Source organism: Salarias fasciatus, chromosome 6 (assembly GCF_902148845.1).
Source record: "Salarias fasciatus chromosome 6, fSalaFa1.1, whole genome shotgun sequence".
NCBI lineage: Eukaryota > Metazoa > Chordata > Actinopteri > Blenniiformes > Blenniidae > Salarias > Salarias fasciatus.
In genome coordinates, this window is record NC_043750.1 from 10,849,038 (window position 1) to 10,866,410 (window position 17,373).

Below are 17,373 nucleotides of genomic sequence, written 5' to 3' on the forward strand. Positions count from 1 at the left end.
TAGTAAAAACAACATTTATAGGAAAACTTGCTCATGTACGTTGCTCATTTAAGGCTTTAAACTGCAGCATGGCGAGCGCTCTCTCTCCTGCTCATGTGGAGTTTGCATGTTCCCCCCGCCCTTGTTCAGGGTGCAGGCGGCCATCGGCCAGTCGGCTGGGGAGGACTCGAGCACCAAGTTGAATTAGGCAGGAACAAAAGATGAATGGACCCAATAATGCAGCTCAAATCTGTTCCGACTTTAATAAATCCCCAAAGAGCAGTGTGCAGCCACCGTGCAGGGAGCCACAGCCATTACTCTCCGTCACATTACATTTGAATATGAACAGAAAAACTACTAACTGGCCTCATACGACATTTTCTTCTTCACTGGTGATTTAAGTTCTTTTATGACTAAAAATGCTGAATTGTGAATATAACCTTCAGTAAAGAATGAAAATACCAAGAGGAGACTGAATTTTTCTTGTCAGGTCAAAACATTTATTAAAAAACAAAAACAAAAAAAAAATTAACAGGTAGAGAATTTTAAACATCTGTCCTCTGAATTCACCAAGTCACATTTCACTTTCGCACCTGGAAACACATTCACTCACTCACTGACCGCTACGGCACGTCTGAACAAAAACATGCAGACCGACTCATCTTTAAGCAACAAACATCCTAGATGTGTGAGATCCAGTGTAGCATCGAGTGATTCCGTAAGTTTTAGCCTGTTAGTCCACAAACGCTTTGCTTTTAAAGATATTAACAATTATCCTGTTAGCTGCTGGATTGGAGGAAGAAAGAAATCGACTAAGTAAAACTTAACATTTAGATACGCTGTCTTTCCAATGACATTTGACGACTTTAGGACTGAACCAAAAGCTGTAGAGGCATGAACTAAATCCACAGAAATTTACAATGAAAGGAGGATATGAATGAGTGAAACTGTATTTTGCAGTAAATGCGCTAAAACGTGCAAAAGTGCTTGCAGAGTCCTTCAGAGAGAGATCACAGCAATGAAGGCTACTCCAGATTAAAGCCTCGAACGGCAAACAGGGATGTGAACAAAAAGAAAGAAGAGATTATTTCATGAACCAAAATTTCTATTTACAAATGAATCACACGCAGAGGAAAAGCAATTCCTCCTCCACAAAGAAGCAATCACATCCCTGAGTACAGTGTTATTTCTGTCATTACGGCCCGCCGCTGTGTGATCGCTTATTACCATCAAGTGATTACTGGTCAGGTTCGGTTTGATCACAGCGGCGCCGCTCGGCCTCATCACTTCCTGACCTGAAGTGAGCGAAGAGGCCGGCATTAAATATGAAGAGCGGTGAGTACTGTTTGGGGGCGGGTGGATTAGTGGGGGGCTGCAGCGGGCGGCTCTGAGACCCGGTCTGTCCTCTTGAGTGCTGCACGAAGCAGGACGCCAGCGCGAGTCACTCAGACATCCTCGTCCTCTTCTTCCTGACAGTTCGCGCACGGCGTCTGCTAGCACGGCGCCTGCTAGCACGGCGCCTCCTCGGCTTTCTCCACCTTCTCCTCCTCCTCCCCGCCCTCGGCGTCTTTGTCCTTGCTCTTTTTGTGTTTCTTCTTCTTGTGTTTGTGCTTGTGCTCCTTGTGTTGGCCCTCCTTCTCCTGGCCGTCGTGCTTCTTGTGCTTCTTGTGTTTTTTGTGTTTCTTGTGTTTCTTCTTCTTCTTCTTGTCGGCGGTGGTGTTGGCCGAGCCGCTGCGGTTGCTCGGGGTGGGGCTGTTGGAGGGCTGGCTGAGCGACGGGCTGTTGCTGTCGCTCCGCCCCTTCTCCGGCTCGGAGCCCTCGCCCTCGCTGTAGTCGGGCACGAAGGCCGCCTCGTCCGTCTCGCGGGCCAGGTCCGAGCAGAGGCGCTGTCTCCGGGGCTCCGGGCCTCGGCTCTCCTCTCGTCCTCCTCCGCTCCGGCCGTCGCCGGACCTCTCCTCCTTGGCCGTGGCTCCTCGGCCCTCGTCTCTCCCCGCCCCCCTCTTCTCCTCCTCCCTGGCGGCTCTGCCGTCGTCCCGCGGCCCCCTGCTCTCCTCTTTCGCCGGTTTTGTTTTGGTGGATTTGTCCGGGTTGCTGTGTGCCGTCCTGCTGCTCTTCCCCTCCTCCCGCGGCGCTCTACCTTTCTTCTCCTCCCTCGCCGCCCCTCTCCTCTCCTCCCTGCCTTCGCTCCTAATTAGTTTCGGAGCTTCGTGCGGCGCCTCTCTGCCTCGGGGCTTGAGCGGCACGGGAGACGGCTCTTTGGGCGCGCTCAGTCCGTTCTCCTGGCCCTCCTCGTCGTCCTCTCTCTCCCACTTGGAGCGAGGGGGGGCCTGAATGAGCGGCTCCTCTCGGAGGGGGCTGACGGTGGGGCTGACCGACGGGCTGCGGACGCGGCTGCTGACGGGGCTGGACGGGGCCGGCTCTGCGGGCTTGGAGGACACACTCTTCTGGTCTTTCTCAGAGTCTTGTTTGGTCTCTTGAGACGACCTGCTGGAGACACATTTTTACCATCAGATACTTTTCACATTTCACAGAGAACGATTGCTGAAACTCTTTTGGCTTGTTCTGAATAACTGAAACAGAACATTATAATAATAAAACCTTGAAAGGAGATCGGATTTCAAAGGTAAAGCAGGCTCACCTCGAGGAGCTGGCGGAGTGGCTTGTCAGAACCTTCCGACTGATCCTGGGTTTACGTTTCACAGAAGCTTCCTGACCGTCTTTGGCGCCTGTTGGAAGAAGAGAATCAAGTTTAATCAACGCTAAATTACATGACACAAGACAAAATCAAAGCCATCTCGCTCGGCGTCTGAAATTACCGTCTCTGTGAGAGGAAGCTGGTTTCTCTCCCGAGGGCAAGCTCCTCTCCGCTCTGTCCTTGGACACACTCCTGGGAAGTGAGAGAGCATAATTACAGCTATTAACATCTGTGTTTACAGACAGAACCGCGTCGTGTCGCCTTCGCTCGTATGGATGGTGGTTAAACTGAAGGTAACCTGTCAGATTTGCCGGCTCTCTCCGAGCCCTCCCCTCTCTCCTTCCAGGACGTGCTGGGTTTGTCTTGATGGTCTGCCAGTTTCCTTGTGATGGCCGATTTCTCTCCGATGGTCATTTTATCCAGACTGACCGACCTCGCTCCTCCACTTCCGCCACTGGAGGTCTTTCGCTCAGTCCTAGATAACCGCTCACTGTCGGTCTCCCTCTCCAATCGATCCACCACCTTCTGTGAGCTGGACCCCGAGCTCCTGTCCCTGTCCCGGTCTCTGTCTCTGTCCCTGTCCCTGTCCGACCCCAGACCCCTGTCTCTGTCTCTTTCTCGCTCCCTCTCTCTATCTCGGTCTCTGTCAGAACCAGAGGGTCTGTCTCGATCTCTGTCTGTCCCCGAGCTTCTGTCCTGGTCTCTGTCCGAGCCGTGCTGTCTTTCTCCAGCACTGCTCGGTCTCTCTCTGGAAACGGTCCGTTCTTCCGATGCCGATCTCTCCTTTCGCCCAGCTCCTTCAGCTGTGCTGCCGAGCCGGTCTCCGTCGCCGACGCTGGGGGCTGATCGATCTAAGCTGGAAGACGTCCTCTCAGGACCAGGCAGATGTCTGTCTGATGCCATGGACTCAGTGCTGCCCCTTCCCCCCAGGTCTCTGTTCAGCTTGATCCTCCTCACCGGCTTGAACTGCACAGAAATAAAAGAACATTGTGAGAAGCAAGCACACAAAAACGTCAACTGATTCAAATATCTATACGACTAACGAGACGTACCTCAATGTCCATCAGAGGTTTGATAGCTCCTCGGTCTGTGTCTCCCCGGCTGAGGTCACGGCTCCCCGGAAGTGGGACGAAGCTCGGCCGGTCGCAGGAGGGGGGGAGTCTGTGCAGAGGCGGCTGGTGAGGCAGATGAGGGAGGGGCAGGACATCGACTCCGGCCCCCAGGCCGTCTATCCTCCTCAGCTTCCCAGGAGGAGGTCCAAGTAGAGAGCGGCCCTCGTCCATCCTCCTCCGGCCGTCTACCGGGGACGGGGGACGATGGAGGTGCAACGGTCCATGGGGATGTGCGTGGGGGTGTACTACGTGTGGATGAGGAAGAGGAAGCGGAAGAGGGAGTGGGAGGAGGCCGCCGCCTGGTGGGAGGTCTCTCCTTCCCCGCATGTCGTGTCCGGGTCGGGGCAGATCGTGAAGAGAGGGGTGAGGTAGCGGCAGGTTCTGGGAGGACAGAGGAGGGGTCTTTATCAACGGAGGCCTCCCGGCAGAGCTTTTCATCTTGTCCTTTCTGGGCATATTCAAAGTAGAGGTATCTTCTGGTTTGGGCTTGATGGTCTTTGACGGTTTAGTGGCGGATGATGACGATGAAGAGGACTCTTTCTTCTTGCTCACCACCGTTTCCACAGTCTTCTTCTTCACTTTATCACTCTTCGCTTTCACGCTTTCCGTCTTGACTTTAGCTTTTACCTTTGGAGTTTTCTCTTTCTTTGTTTTGTCAGCCTGAGTCTTGGTTGTGGACTTGGTGGAAGGTTTGGGGACACTAGAGCTTTTGGAGGCCGGAGCTTTAGAGACTGCAGCACCAACTGGGGGCCTGGAGGAAATGGGAGGCGTCTTGCTTTGTGACGGTATTTCATCCATCGGTTCGTCTCTGACGGGAGTAGCGTCGCCTCTGTCCATCGACTGCTGAGACGTCTCAGCGTCGTCCGTCTTCTTCTTTTTGACCTTTTTGGATTTCAGGACTTTACTGCTGGATTTTGCCCCTGATGAGGAAGAGGACGGGGGATGGTGAGGAAGACTCCCCCTGTCTTCTCTCCCTCTTCTTCCCCTCCCGTGTGGTGAGTAATCTCGAGACGCCGGCGACAGTCGGTCTCTATCTCTGTCCCTGCTGCCGTGGCCTCTGTGGTGCAGTGGAGGATGCTGGTTATCGTAGTCCTTGTAGTACTTGTTGTACCAGTCTGCGTACTCCTTCTCCCACTGGCGATACCGTTCCCTCTCCCAGCGGTCATGGCTTCCCGGGCTTGAACCCTTCAGCTCATAAGGCACCAGATCCCGAGGCGGCGGCTTCCGGCTGCCGGGGCTGCGGCTGCGGAAGCCACCGGGCGACCGAGACCGTGATCTTGACCTGTAGGTCCCGGCTCCTTCTGCGCCTTCCCAGCCCGCTCCGCGGTATGACGGAGGGGACCGCGGTGAGCCGGAGCGCCGGTAACCGTAGGATCTCGAACGAGAGCGAGACCTTGACCTCGAGCGCCCGTAACTGCGACCGTTGCGACGGGAGAAAGGAGAGCGGGGGTAAGACCTGCCGTGGGAGCGAGAGCGGGACCGGGACCGACTTGGGGAATAAGAGTATGATCTGGATCTTGATCGAGACCTCGATCTCGATCTGGAACGGGAGTAAGGAGAGCGGCTGAATGGAGAGCGACTGTATGATCGGGACCTGGAAAATCAAATGAGGGAGAACAGAAAAAAAAGAGGAAAATAATTAAGACGATAAAAATGCAATCAAGGACATGAGAGGCGTCATTCATCCATAATTACTTGAACTAATAGGATGAATCTGATGTGACAGCTTGATATAGTTACCTGGAATAAGACGGTCTTCGTCGCTTTGGCGCATTCCTGTACTTCATGAGCTCCTTATGGAAGTCCTTTGTGAATTCATCCAGTTTGGACGTGACTCTGTGAACACAAGGGCAAGTTTACTTCAAGAGAGAAACTAGATCCCAAAGAAATGAATCCCGTTGTGGTCCAAATGAAACTGATGCCTCAAAACAGAAAAAGGAAAACTCACTTGTCTTGTCGGTGATGTCTCTGCCTGTAGAAATCTTCTTTTGAGAGGGGGGGTTGCTGGAGAGAAGGCGGAAGGGGAACAAGTGGGGGCTGAGCACCTGGGGGCATCCAGGGGGGGTTAAGACCCGGCGGTCCAGGGGCATAAACTGGCTGGGGCTGGTAACTGAGGGCAGGGGGAGGGATGAGACCGGGGCCGGAGGTGTACGGTGGTAGGTAGGGCTGCGGAGGGGGTACGTAAAGGGCTGGGGAGGGGTACACAGGAGGAGCAGGTGCAGGAGGCGGCGCCGTGTGGAGGCGGGTCGACGGGTGCTCTCCTCTATTCCTATACCTGATTGAAAAGAGACGGCAAAAACATATATATTACACACTAATATCTCAAGATGAATTTAAAACGAATTAGTTACGTTGGCAGTTCTTACCAATGCCTGCCTCCTCCTCTGTGCGAGTGGCTGGGTCGTGACTGGTGGCCTAATGGAGCAATGAGACCATCTGTTAGCAGCTCAATGTCAGTCAAGGTCAGGAAAATCTCCATGAATCAATAGCACTGAGCGTCTTACCTGATGAATGAGGTGGCCTGACAGCAGGGGGATGGAAATTCACAGGCAAATTGTAGCTACTCTGCTGGGAAAAAAATAAAGACAAATTTTTACCTTCAGGGGACGCTGCAGACTACTTCAAGGGATCCATAAATATCCGCTAGAAATGTTAATTAACTTCACAGTAGTGATGATTATTAATTTGTTTAGATGCTGCTTAAATGCATCGGTCCTCAGTGGTCGACCTTATAAATCTCAACTTTGCCCTTCAGTTGAATTTACTTTGCATAAAGTGAATGAATTATGTAATCGGTATACAAGTCAGGTTCAATTTCTGCTTTCAAAGGTCAGTGAGCCCGAATAATACAACCGACGTGGAGATGAACCCACCTGCGAGCCACTTTCTGAGGCTCCCGACGATTCGGGCGTCACTGTAGGTTCAGGATCCGTCTCGCTGAAACACAAAGAGACATTATGACTGGTAAATGTGGCTTTCCCTTCATGATATAGCCGGTCTGCAACTGAACCTACCCTGGTGGGGGTGGTTCACCCTGGTTGCCAGAGTGTGCGGGGGAGTGGCGGTCCACAGCCGGAGCAGGTGCTGGCGATCCATCCTGTCCCTCAGTAGAGGCGGCGTGAGGAGGCGTGGGAGCAGAAGCAGGAGGCGGAGCCGTGCTAGCAGCTGCAGCAGTGGATGCAGGTGCAGGGGGCGGGGCTTGCGCTTGAGGGGTAGGGGCGGGTGCGCTTGTGGAGGGAGGTGGGGTGACGTTGGCCATCAGCGGGTCCTGCTGCCTGGAGAGCAGGGGCCTGACCAGCTGGGGGCGCGGTGGAGGCGGCGCCGCATGCTGCAGCTGCTTGCGCACGTGTTTGGTGTATCCAGTCTCATTCTTGAAGTTGTTGACAGCCTGCAGTAGGATGAAAATACATTTGATTACACAAACAGTTCAGATGAGAATATAACCAATTCACAACATCAAAGAGAACGCGTGTGAAAGAGCTACCTGACGAAGAAACTTGTTGGCGATGAGGTTGTCGGGAGAGACGTCGGACTGTTTGCATGTGAAGCAGATGTGCTCCTCCGAGTCCAACAAGGCCGTCCTGATACCTGATAAAAATAAAATAAAAAAAAATCAGTGAAGCAACAGCTCAAATCCAGATGTTCACCCAACTAATGGTGATGTCTGATGGTGGCCGAGTGAGAACTCACAATCGTCACAGTAGCTGTTTCCACAGCAGGGAATCACCACAGCGTCCGTCATCAGGTCGTTACAGATCGGACACAGGAGCTCGTCTGGTATCGGGTCTGTGTCGTCCTCAGAGGAAGACTGTTCATGTGGGACAAAGGGAGGCCGCTCCTTCTTTCCTTGGGCATATGCCTCCCTGTGGACAGAAATTTGGTTAATTCTAACAAATAAGCTAAAAGCAAGGACGCTGCTGATAGAAAATGAGCTACTTTTCATTGTGCCGAATCAAAAGTTTCTGCAGGTTATGGGATGAAACTTACGCGTCTATAGCAGGTATTGCATATTCTCCAGTGTTGGTTAACATGGCTCCTTTGGTGCCTGGCTCTGCTTTCACCATGAAGCTCTGGGGGATGCCCTTACTGGTCCTGACTGGCTTAGTCCCCTCCACACTCTTATCCTGCACCTAAGAAGGAAAAAAAAATAAACATTGTTAAAAGTAAACAGGAATTTGATTACTTTCAGGAAAGCAACCCAACAGACCACACAGTAAAGACTTGAAGACAAGACATGAGACGTACCATCAGCAAGGGGCACTGGCGAATGTAATGGCCCGCCTTTCCACAACGATAGCATGTATAGTGAGCAGGTGGAGGCCCGACTGCCTTTTTGGAGTAACTACAAAGAAAAGATGAGTTACGATCAAGACATAAAAATCAAAAAACTATACTTAGTTTCAGAGTGTTTAAATAGGAGCTGTGTGTACTGACTGTATTGGATCATATTCATGGTTTGACTGAGACATCATGGCTTTAATCTTGTCGTCTTCCGATGCATTTGCATCGACCAGGTTAGCAATCTAAAGGAAGACACACACACACAATGGAAAACACAGACCTCAAACAGGGGACGACGACAGCCGCGGAAAGGAATTTCAGAAAAACCTATCAACTGGGGGCAGCTACAGGCACTGCGCGTGTACAGAGACAGTACCTTGGTGAGTTCGGCGAGAGACAAAGAAGGAGAAGAATCCGTCTGCAGGAGAATCAGAGTAAATACATTAAAGGTGTTAACAGGTCATCTAGTAAACACACAGTGGAAGATAAGAGACCCAGACAGTTTCCAACCACATCTGCGCCTCAAGAGTCTCCATTTAAGTTGACCAAAAATTCAGGCTTTCAATAAATGTACTTGGGAGTCCATAACGCAGGTAGACTAGAGAAAACAAGTTAAGACACACATTATGGGCAATTAGTGCAACTGTAGGACTTCTTGTTATAGAAACTCCTCAAAAATCAGGGAACATTTAGACTCAAAGCTATGGAAAACACAAATGTTCTTTTTAATATATGTAACCTTGGCTTGCGCTGAGGATGAAAAATGAATTATTACAAAAGTAACGTCTATTGGTTTACTAAGTGAAAAAAATCTATTCCTATTCAGCTGACTTTCTCTTCAGCTTTCAAGTATTTAAGAGGTCATTTTGCACATTTACGGGATAATCACAATGTCAAACGATTTAATGACAGTCTGCCCTAAAATCCATAAACACTGCTGAGCAGCATAAACACTGAACAAGTAACGTTAAGTTCCACACCTACTACTTTCGTCACATTATCTGAGACTTGCTTCTAATCCAAACACAAAATGATTACTCTCACATCAAACACTGAGAGCTTCAACACTTCCTATTTTGGCTGATCAGCAAATTCAAAATGTCCTGAAGTGGCCAACCCCTCTATATCCCGAAGTGTCCCTGGATAGAGGTGGTATAGGGACATTTTCTCAAAAGAACACTTGACATTTCAATTTAAGGATGCATTTCCCTTCAGCAGACCACAGTGATTTGAGTTTTTAGCGCTGGCTTGTCAAGAGTAGGGGTCATTGCTACTATAAAATCAATCAAAACACTATTCCAGATTGCTTTCAGTAAACTAATGAGCGAGTGCGGCATGATGCCAGCCCACCTTGAAAGGTGAACTCGCTGTAAGCCACCAAATATGTCGGCCTGACGAGACCTCTTTAAGAAAGGAAATGAAACTATGGCAGTAATCTAATCTTTAAAGAAATCGAGTACAAATGCAGTAAAGAAGGCTGCTCAGCTTAATTCATCTGATGAAGATCTGTTAGTAAACAAACAGGTCAGCTGGGTGGAAGTCTGTCTCAGAGGAAGCGCCAGGTATTGCAGAATGCTGTGGAGGGAACACACAGGGATCTGGTGCAAGTGGTTCTGACAGGGAACCACTCAATAACTTTATTGACAGGTTCTGCAGCTCACAGCTTACAGGACACACCGGCATAAGTCTCACTGCAGCAACCATAGAGAGATCTCCAGAGATTGATATTTACTTTACTGAGTTTGCCACTTGGTGCTTTGTGGAAAGTCACAGAATGTCACTATTCAAAACTGCTTTTCTTTCTGATCCCAGAAACCACAGTAGTAACACAATGCACTTGAAGCTAGGATGGGATTCTTAGCGAGTGCAACAAGCGCCGCAGAGTGTTGATTAATTCAAAGTGAATGCGGCCCTTGGAGGCTTAAAGGATGTGCAGTCCACAATCAATGAGAACAGAAGCTCTTCATGATGAAATAGTGTACAGGACAGAACAGTTGACATTGGTAAATGTTATTGAAAAACAGATCAGAGAGCGCTTGAAGTTCAGCAAGGAATGATTTTCAAATAAATAGGATCTGCAGAGGTATTCCACGCACACTTTAGTTGTGTAATTGTTAAAGTTAATATCAATCCCAGTCAAAGGTTACTTCTTTGAAAATTGTCAAACCAAATAAAATAATTTTCACAGAAAACAAATTACAATGAATTTATCAGTACAAAAATACCACATTTTCCTTTTACAAACCCCTTAAAAATACATTTGTCAGGCCTGAAGTAGGCTACAAACCATTTCATTATGAAATACAGTCAATAACAATTAAAATTAACTCTCAGAGTCGGTTAAACGTGTCAACACTTCCAACAGTTGGTCAGTTCAAAGCATTAAAAAACATTAATGATGACTTGTCGGCCGTTTCTCCCATTAACCCTCATCGAGGTCTTCAGACAAAAAACAAAAAAACTCAACTGCGATGACTCCAAGAAACTCTCCCCAAAAAAAGACATCAAGTAACACATAAAGGTTGAAATCTCAACACAAAAATGTGGCCAACACACAGTGAACAGAAGATACAACTCGATCATTGTTGACAGAATGTTCTTGAGAAAAGTGACTGAAGCAAGAGAGAGGGGGGTAAAGAGAGAGGTGAGGAGGAGGAGGAGGAGGAGGAGGAGGTGAGAGTGTTGGTGGGTTTGTTTTACATACGGGTCTAGATGATCCCACCACTGCTGTGTCAGAACGATCTCTGCAGAAACAGGAAGGAAACGTCAGACACCGAAACAACTACACAGAACAACTTCTGAGAAAAGCTCTTACACAACGTTTCAAACAACGGAATTTCTGACTAAATTTCTTCAACCCTGAGGAGGAAAACAACTGAAGTATACATACACTATGAACGTCCTGCCAGCAGGCTTAACTCCTCCAATCGGAGTCCGGCGGACGATGACAGATGAGTGCTTTGGGATGTGGGCTTCATCATCAGTGTATTCTGTTTCAGATGGGACACAGATCATTGGAAAATACACAGCACAACATGAATCATTTGGTGAAAATAACCATGTAGGTTTGTAATCTAAGACAAACTTCCACATTGATTCTTTTAAAATAAGGTAAATTCTCAATAGAATAAACAGAATTTAATGCTACAAGAAAGTGACAAATCATATTTGAAATATGAACATTGAAGCAAAATCTACTTCGTAATGACAGACAGTTTAGAAATCAAATGTTTTGGTTCCAACTACATTCCTTACTTCCTGTTCTAATGTTGACATAGTGAGGGGTGATATGCTGGAACTAAATCTGAGTGACAAAAATTGAGTGGTGCATTTCACCACGCTTTAAAGTGTGTGTGTGCGTCAGATCCAGTTTAAAGCTGCTAAGCAGCAAGCATTGCATCAGATGACAACATACCTTCTCGAGTCTGCGCATTGGTGATCTGCAGGTCGCAGTCTGTGGCCTTGAGGCGCTCCCGGGCCATAATCTGCCTTTTAAGCTCGCTGAGTGTGATATGCAGCCCATCGAAAGTGACTGTGTTGTAATCCAATTTGGAAGAAAACTTATAGTGAACACACGACATTTTTTAACAGGTCTTAAGCACGTATCAACCAAGTACAAAGGGGGAAATAACACAGGCCTGAAGTAACCAAATAAAGGCGTCAACACTGAACACAAAGGGCTAAATCTGGTGACTTTAATAGTTAAACCTTCTGTATAGCAGCTGAAACACTGGACAAAGAAAGGTCTAGAGTAGGGGAAAGACTGAGCTGGCAGATGTCGACAGAGTCCTTTAAGACAGGCAGGGAAAAATAGCGTGAGGCCAGAGCGCCATTGAGCTGCGCCGTGAGGCCTGTCAGTTCTTAAAGTCCGAGAAAACACACCAGGGTGCCTTCAAATCCAAAGCAGTCCATGAAGCACAGAGTGACCCGTGTTACATGGGTGTGAATGAATGAGGCCGAGTCCACCGTGAATTGTCCTTGGTTGGGAAAGCCGAGCAGCGGCGGGCCTGGCCCTTCCCGGGGCGAGAACGAGTCTTTTAGCCGCTCGTTGTGCAGTTCGTTACTCTGACTACCGAGCCACACAAAAAAAGTCCACAGAAATGCATAGGAAGTCCACAAAATTTAACGCTATCACTGTGTAACCTAAAAAAAAAAGTCCCTGTGAAACCGCAACGCAATGAATAAATGTTAAATAAGCTCAAGCCGACCGCCTCGCCGTCCTGCTAACAGCTAACCGTGGCCTAACAAAAGCTAACGCGGCTATGCTAACAATGCTGTCAACAAAAATACGCCAAAATCCACCGGTTACGCAGTCGGCAACGCCGAGATCCCTCCTTTATCCCAGTGTAGGCGCCTCCGCAAAAATAAAAAAAACGACGTATCCAGATGAATCTTCGAGTTTAATCCTTGTAATCCATGACGGTGATCCAGACGGCTGCGCTCCGCTCCTCGCTGTTTCATCAAAATGGAGGAGCCGAGCAGGCGGATCCGGATGTGACCGAAGAGACGCTGAGAGGATGTTTATCACTGGCAGTGATCGGACAAAGTCCGGGAAACTTCACTCGCTGCGTTGCTTCAATGTAAAAGAAAAAAAAAATCGGTAAATGGAATCCCAATGTCAATCTACAATCGCGTTTTTCTTCCATTAAATATTATTTTCTTCCGTCGCCATTATCGTAAATAACGTTCAGAAGAGAAAATGTTCCTAAATATACATTTTTTTGTGGCGTTCATCCATTTTTACTTCATTCTAAATCAGACTTGCTGCTGTGTCACAGTCCTTCTGCTCTCTTTCATTCATAACTTTGGAAACTTTGCATGGATTTTTTTCTTTAATTTATTTTTCTTTTGTCACTGAATTAAATAAAAAAAAGCTAAACTAAAACTTGTGAACTCATAGTAAATTTCCATGTTGTGGTTGGAATAAATAAAATAGCTTATTATCATTGCATTGTTTGATCTAAATTGTCATAAGGTTTCCACCGAGTCCCAGTTTTGTTCATTTATTAAGAAAAACAAAAATAAATAAATCCTGTAAAAGAGTTCGTAATTTTTAGAATAAAAATGAAGATATAATATTATATGATACATAGATATAACAGACATCAGGCAGACCACAACCGAAACTATTCTCTGAGACAGAATCTAAACTTAACCATGACTTTTATTTCTCCAGCAGCTCAGTCCAGACCACATTGCTGCTTTAATGTGGCTGAGTGGTCTGCAGGCTGTGGATTAAAGGTCCATATGTGCTGGAATATTTTTATGTGTTTCACTGATGATAGTTGAAATTAGATCATGATATCACTCGTGATGAATGTCTTCCTCTGTGTGTAATTCCAATGGTTATAAATCACTCTGTACTTTCTGTTGATACCTATCAGCTATGACAACCTGATGGGATGTAGGTACAAGTTAAATGTCCTCAAAAGTATACTACAATTGTTAACTTTTTGGTGGAATTTATTTGAGTTATTTCACTTGTTGCATTTTGATATATAGTCAAAAACATATAATTTATCTAGTGAGGACTGAATTTTCATTTTGTTGTACATATAATGGCAGTAAAGCTTTCATTTAACCTGCTGTGGCTCAACAGAACTCACAGAAGGCACCTCGAAAATTGTGTTTGCAGCCCACACTGCCATCTTGTGTACGAATAGAGCAGCTCTCCTGAAATAACTCATCCAACCCAGATACTTCTTTGTCACTAAAACACTCATGAAGTTTGGTTCTTTAATGACTTTATTATGGGTTCACAGAAAGAGTGACCAAATCTGCTGGGTCAGAAATATACACAGAGAAATTTTAATATTTGTTACATGTCCCTTGGCCCTTTTCACTTCAATTAGGTGCTTTTGACAGCCACCCACAAGCTTCTGGTTGAATCTTCCAATCCAATCCAATCCAATCCAGTTTATTTATAAAGCACTACTAAAAACAACAGTCATTCTTCACCAGTCCTCTGGACAGAATTGGTGCAACTCGGTTAAACTGGTTGGCTTTCTGACATGGACTTGTCTCCTCAGCATTGTCCTCATGTTCTCAATGGGGTTTAAGTCAGGACTTTGGGAAGGCCATTCTAAAACATTAATTCTAGCCTGATTTAGCCATTCCATTACCACTTTGATGTGTGTTTGAGGCCATTGTCCTGTTGGAACACCCAACTGCGCCCAAGATCCAACCTTCAGGCTGATGATTTGAGGTTATCTTCAAGGATTTTAAGGTAATCCTCCTTCATTTTCCCATTTACTCTCTGTAAAGCACCAGTTCAACTGGCAGCAAAACAGCCCCTCAGCATGATGCTACCACCGCCGTGCTTGGCGGCAGGCATGGCGTTCTTGGGGTGAAAGGCCTCACCTTCTCTTCTCAGGGAAATCGCCACCTGTAGTCACTCATAATCACTCACAAGAACTGAAGAGGCTGTGCTGTGAAGCTCAGTTCATTGACACATCTTTCTGAGTCACCAAAATTGCTAAATCTACAATTAGATTCTAGTAAAAAAAAAAAAACTTTGCACAGGGACACTTCACTGAACAACTTCAACGATGGAAAATTCTATTAGCATTAATTTTTCCTACAAAACCATGCAAGACCTTTCAGTGTATCCAGAGGAACCGTACAAAGCTTTGGATGCAGTCAAACAGAATGTTTTGTTTTTCAAGGTGAAAGGGAACTACATTTCCATTGCAAAGCTGTTCAGGAAGCTGCTTCAGGGAGTCTGGCCAATACCTTGCAAATGTAATAAAACAAGTATTCTGATTTATTTTACTCTTGGCAGTGAAGCCTGACTGTACTTAATCCACACTGCGACCTCTCCTGCGTCCTCAAATCACTTTGCATTGAGCTGGCGCATAAAGACAAAACCTAACACGAAGACAGGTTACACTGACCAAGCAGTCACTGTAAAAATCCTCACTGTAAATTCACAGTAAATTGCAGGCTAATAATTACATGATTTTCACAGCAACATTTACAGTAATTTTCTGTGAATTATTCTCATGGCACCATAGTGAATAAAAAAGACAAACAAACCACAAAGACCATGCTCAATTATTACATTTTAATTAGGACATCAAAAACACAAATTCTATAGAAGTATAACTAAAATAGAACAGGATGAACAATGGCACTAATCAGAGAGATGGACGGTGGGGTGATGCCTCAGTACTCAATGAAAACACCCCAGCAGAGCTATTTATTTGTACTTCTCTTCTTTGACTCTGATCCTCTTTCCGGGTTGATGTCCAAGAAGCATCTGGAAGCAGAAAGCGATAACAGCTTCACTTGATTAATTCAGACTTGACAGTATTTCTTCCAAAACAACGCTGAGTGTCACAATACTTTTAGATGAACTCCAGGGTGCATGACCTCTATTCAGGACACTCCAGGTTAATGGAAAAACTGCAAAACATGCAGCAACACCGGGGCCAAAGTTTGGGTGTGTTCCCCTGACCTGCCTTCATGGAAAGCCTCCATATAGAAGGCTTCATAATGTCACCTGAAATGAACACGCTTTATTCTGAAGAGAACAGCGTTTCATTTCAGTGTTCTGTAAGAATGATCTCTTGGACAGACTCATTCACCCAATGACCGTTTAATCTTGAGATCTTGGCATCAGCGAGATGCTTCGTTTTAACTTCAATTTCTTTTAAGAAAGCATTTTGGCACGGAAGACCAAATCTAAACGACTTCCTCAGAGATCTCAGCATGAGTCTCCATGCCAGAATACACCAATCAATCACAACAATTATCATTTGCAGTGATGACAGAGCTCCCAGCATGGTAAAGTTTCGAGCTAGTATGTCTTATCCTTGGTAAAACTTCATTGGGTTCATGTTTCTCCTCTAGAACTAATCTGTACTTATTCCCTCCACATTGACCTGTGTTTGTGGGTCTTTTTAAGAACCAGGTCATAGGTCAGGATCTGTAGTCTCCTCAGGACCTCTGTTCTGATTATTAATTGACTTGCAGGTGAGGAGGCCCATCATGTTTTATATAAGACAAAAAAAAAGATCCATTAGCATTTGCTGATGTTCTGTGGTGAATTTAAGACATCATTTCATTACAGTAAGTTGATCAAATGGAAAGGGCATTTGATTCAAATAAATATATCTGTAAATGAAAAAAATAATAAAGCTGTGTCTAAAAAAGGAGCCTATAACTTCAGCAGCTCTATTGGAAACTCAGAATGGATAAATAATAAATGTGGTTTGAATCATTGCAGTTTGGATTCAGTTGTATGTTGTGATATTTTGAATATGGTTAAATGTTGTAAATGCAAAATATATTTTGACAGTAATTTCTTGTAATATCTCAGCAGAGTTTGATCATATTTTACTGTGAAATAATAGTGTTGAATGTTGTTAAATCCTGGTAATATTTTACAATGCGCTAATTCAAAGTAAAAACCAAAAAATTGAGAATTAAAGGGCAAACACCTAATGAATACTGTCAGATTGTGGTTGTGTTAGTTCTCACGTCAGGATAAAAGGAAAGCTGATTAAGCTGCAAATTTGCTGCCGAGAATTAAATTTAAGAAAAAACACTATTTGCATCCTTGACGCATCCGTGGAAGTTTTTCCTGACGGATTAAAGGAGACTCGGAGGAGCAGGACTCCTCCACTCCTCCGTGTCGTCCTCAGCAGCAGCAGCATCATGAGGATTGCGATTTTCGCGTCGCTCTTCGCCTTCGCAGCCTCCACGATCACGTTCAGGAAACATATTTATGTAGAAGAGGCGAAAACGTGGTACGAGGCGCAGCGGTTCTGCAGAAACAACTACACCGATCTGTCCCCTCTGTCCCCGGAGTGGGGCGAAGAACCGCTGAGAGTCGCAACAGCCGACCTCGTGGACGGTCCGTTCTGGATCGGTCTGTACCGGAACCAGTCGGAGTGGCGCTGGTCGGGAGCGGGACCGGCGGAGGACATGACGTGGGACCAGAACGAGCCCTCCGGGAACCAGTACCGACCGGCCGTCGCCTGCTGGGACTGCGGCTGGGACGGACTGCACGACGTCTGGCATTCGGCTCTCTTTCCCTTTTTCTGCGTGCGCCTCGAGGTGGCGGCGGAGCGCAGGCTGTCCTGGGAGCGCGCGCTGGAGCACTGCGAGCGGCAGGACAGCGCGCTCGCGAGCATCTCGTCCCAGACCGAGCAGCTCCTGGCCGAGACGGAGGTGCAGCAGAGCGGGGTCGGGGGCCCGGTGTGGATCGGCTTGCGCTTCCTGGTGGACCGCTGGCTGTGGGTGGACGGCAGCGAGCTGCGCTTTGTGGCCTGGGCGGGAATCGAGCGGGGGGACCGCTGTCCG

General features: G+C 46.9%; 1 protein-coding gene across 3 annotated transcripts; it reads right to left on the reverse strand.

Annotated features, from left to right (window-relative positions):
* Positions 1-575: 575 nt before the first annotated feature.
* LOC115389979 (E3 ubiquitin-protein ligase RBBP6-like) lies at positions 576-12,542 on the reverse strand. 3 transcript variants are annotated; one of them, XM_030093597.1, is made up of 20 exons: positions 11,483-12,542; positions 10,958-11,057; positions 10,772-10,811; positions 8,444-8,485; positions 8,221-8,309; positions 8,032-8,128; positions 7,774-7,916; positions 7,477-7,649; positions 7,271-7,374; positions 6,801-7,174; positions 6,660-6,723; positions 6,291-6,351; positions 6,153-6,201; positions 5,735-6,061; positions 5,527-5,622; positions 3,727-5,380; positions 2,973-3,640; positions 2,796-2,866; positions 2,618-2,705; positions 576-2,466 (listed from the first exon to the last, which is right to left on the reverse strand). In XM_030093597.1, the coding sequence occupies exons 1-20, from the start codon at positions 11,646-11,648 to the stop codon at positions 1,488-1,490; spliced, it is 5,385 nt and encodes a 1,794-aa protein (XP_029949457.1). In that variant the 5' UTR covers positions 11,649-12,542; the 3' UTR covers positions 576-1,487. The 3 variants fall into 3 exon arrangements, with proteins under 3 accessions (XP_029949457.1, XP_029949458.1, XP_029949456.1); XM_030093598.1 differs by having other exon boundaries at positions 576-2,463; positions 6,291-6,354; XM_030093596.1 differs by having other exon boundaries at positions 6,291-6,354.
* Positions 12,543-17,373: the final 4,831 nt, after the last annotated feature.

What these genes read in the sequence shown, in the direction of transcription:
- LOC115389979 (XM_030093596.1), bottom strand. Translation starts at nt 11,648, where the DNA reads ATGTCGTGTGTTCACTATAAGTTTTCTTCCAAATTGGATTACAACACA. An exon ending in CCTCAGAAAGTGGCTCGCAG is followed by an intron (nt 6,355 to 6,659) that starts GTGGGTTCATCT and finishes TTTTTTTCCCAG; the next exon opens with CAGAGTAGCTACAATTTGCC. An exon ending in AGACATCACCGACAAGACAA is followed by an intron (nt 5,623 to 5,734) that starts GTGAGTTTTCCT and finishes TTGTGTTCACAG; the next exon opens with AGTCACGTCCAAACTGGATG.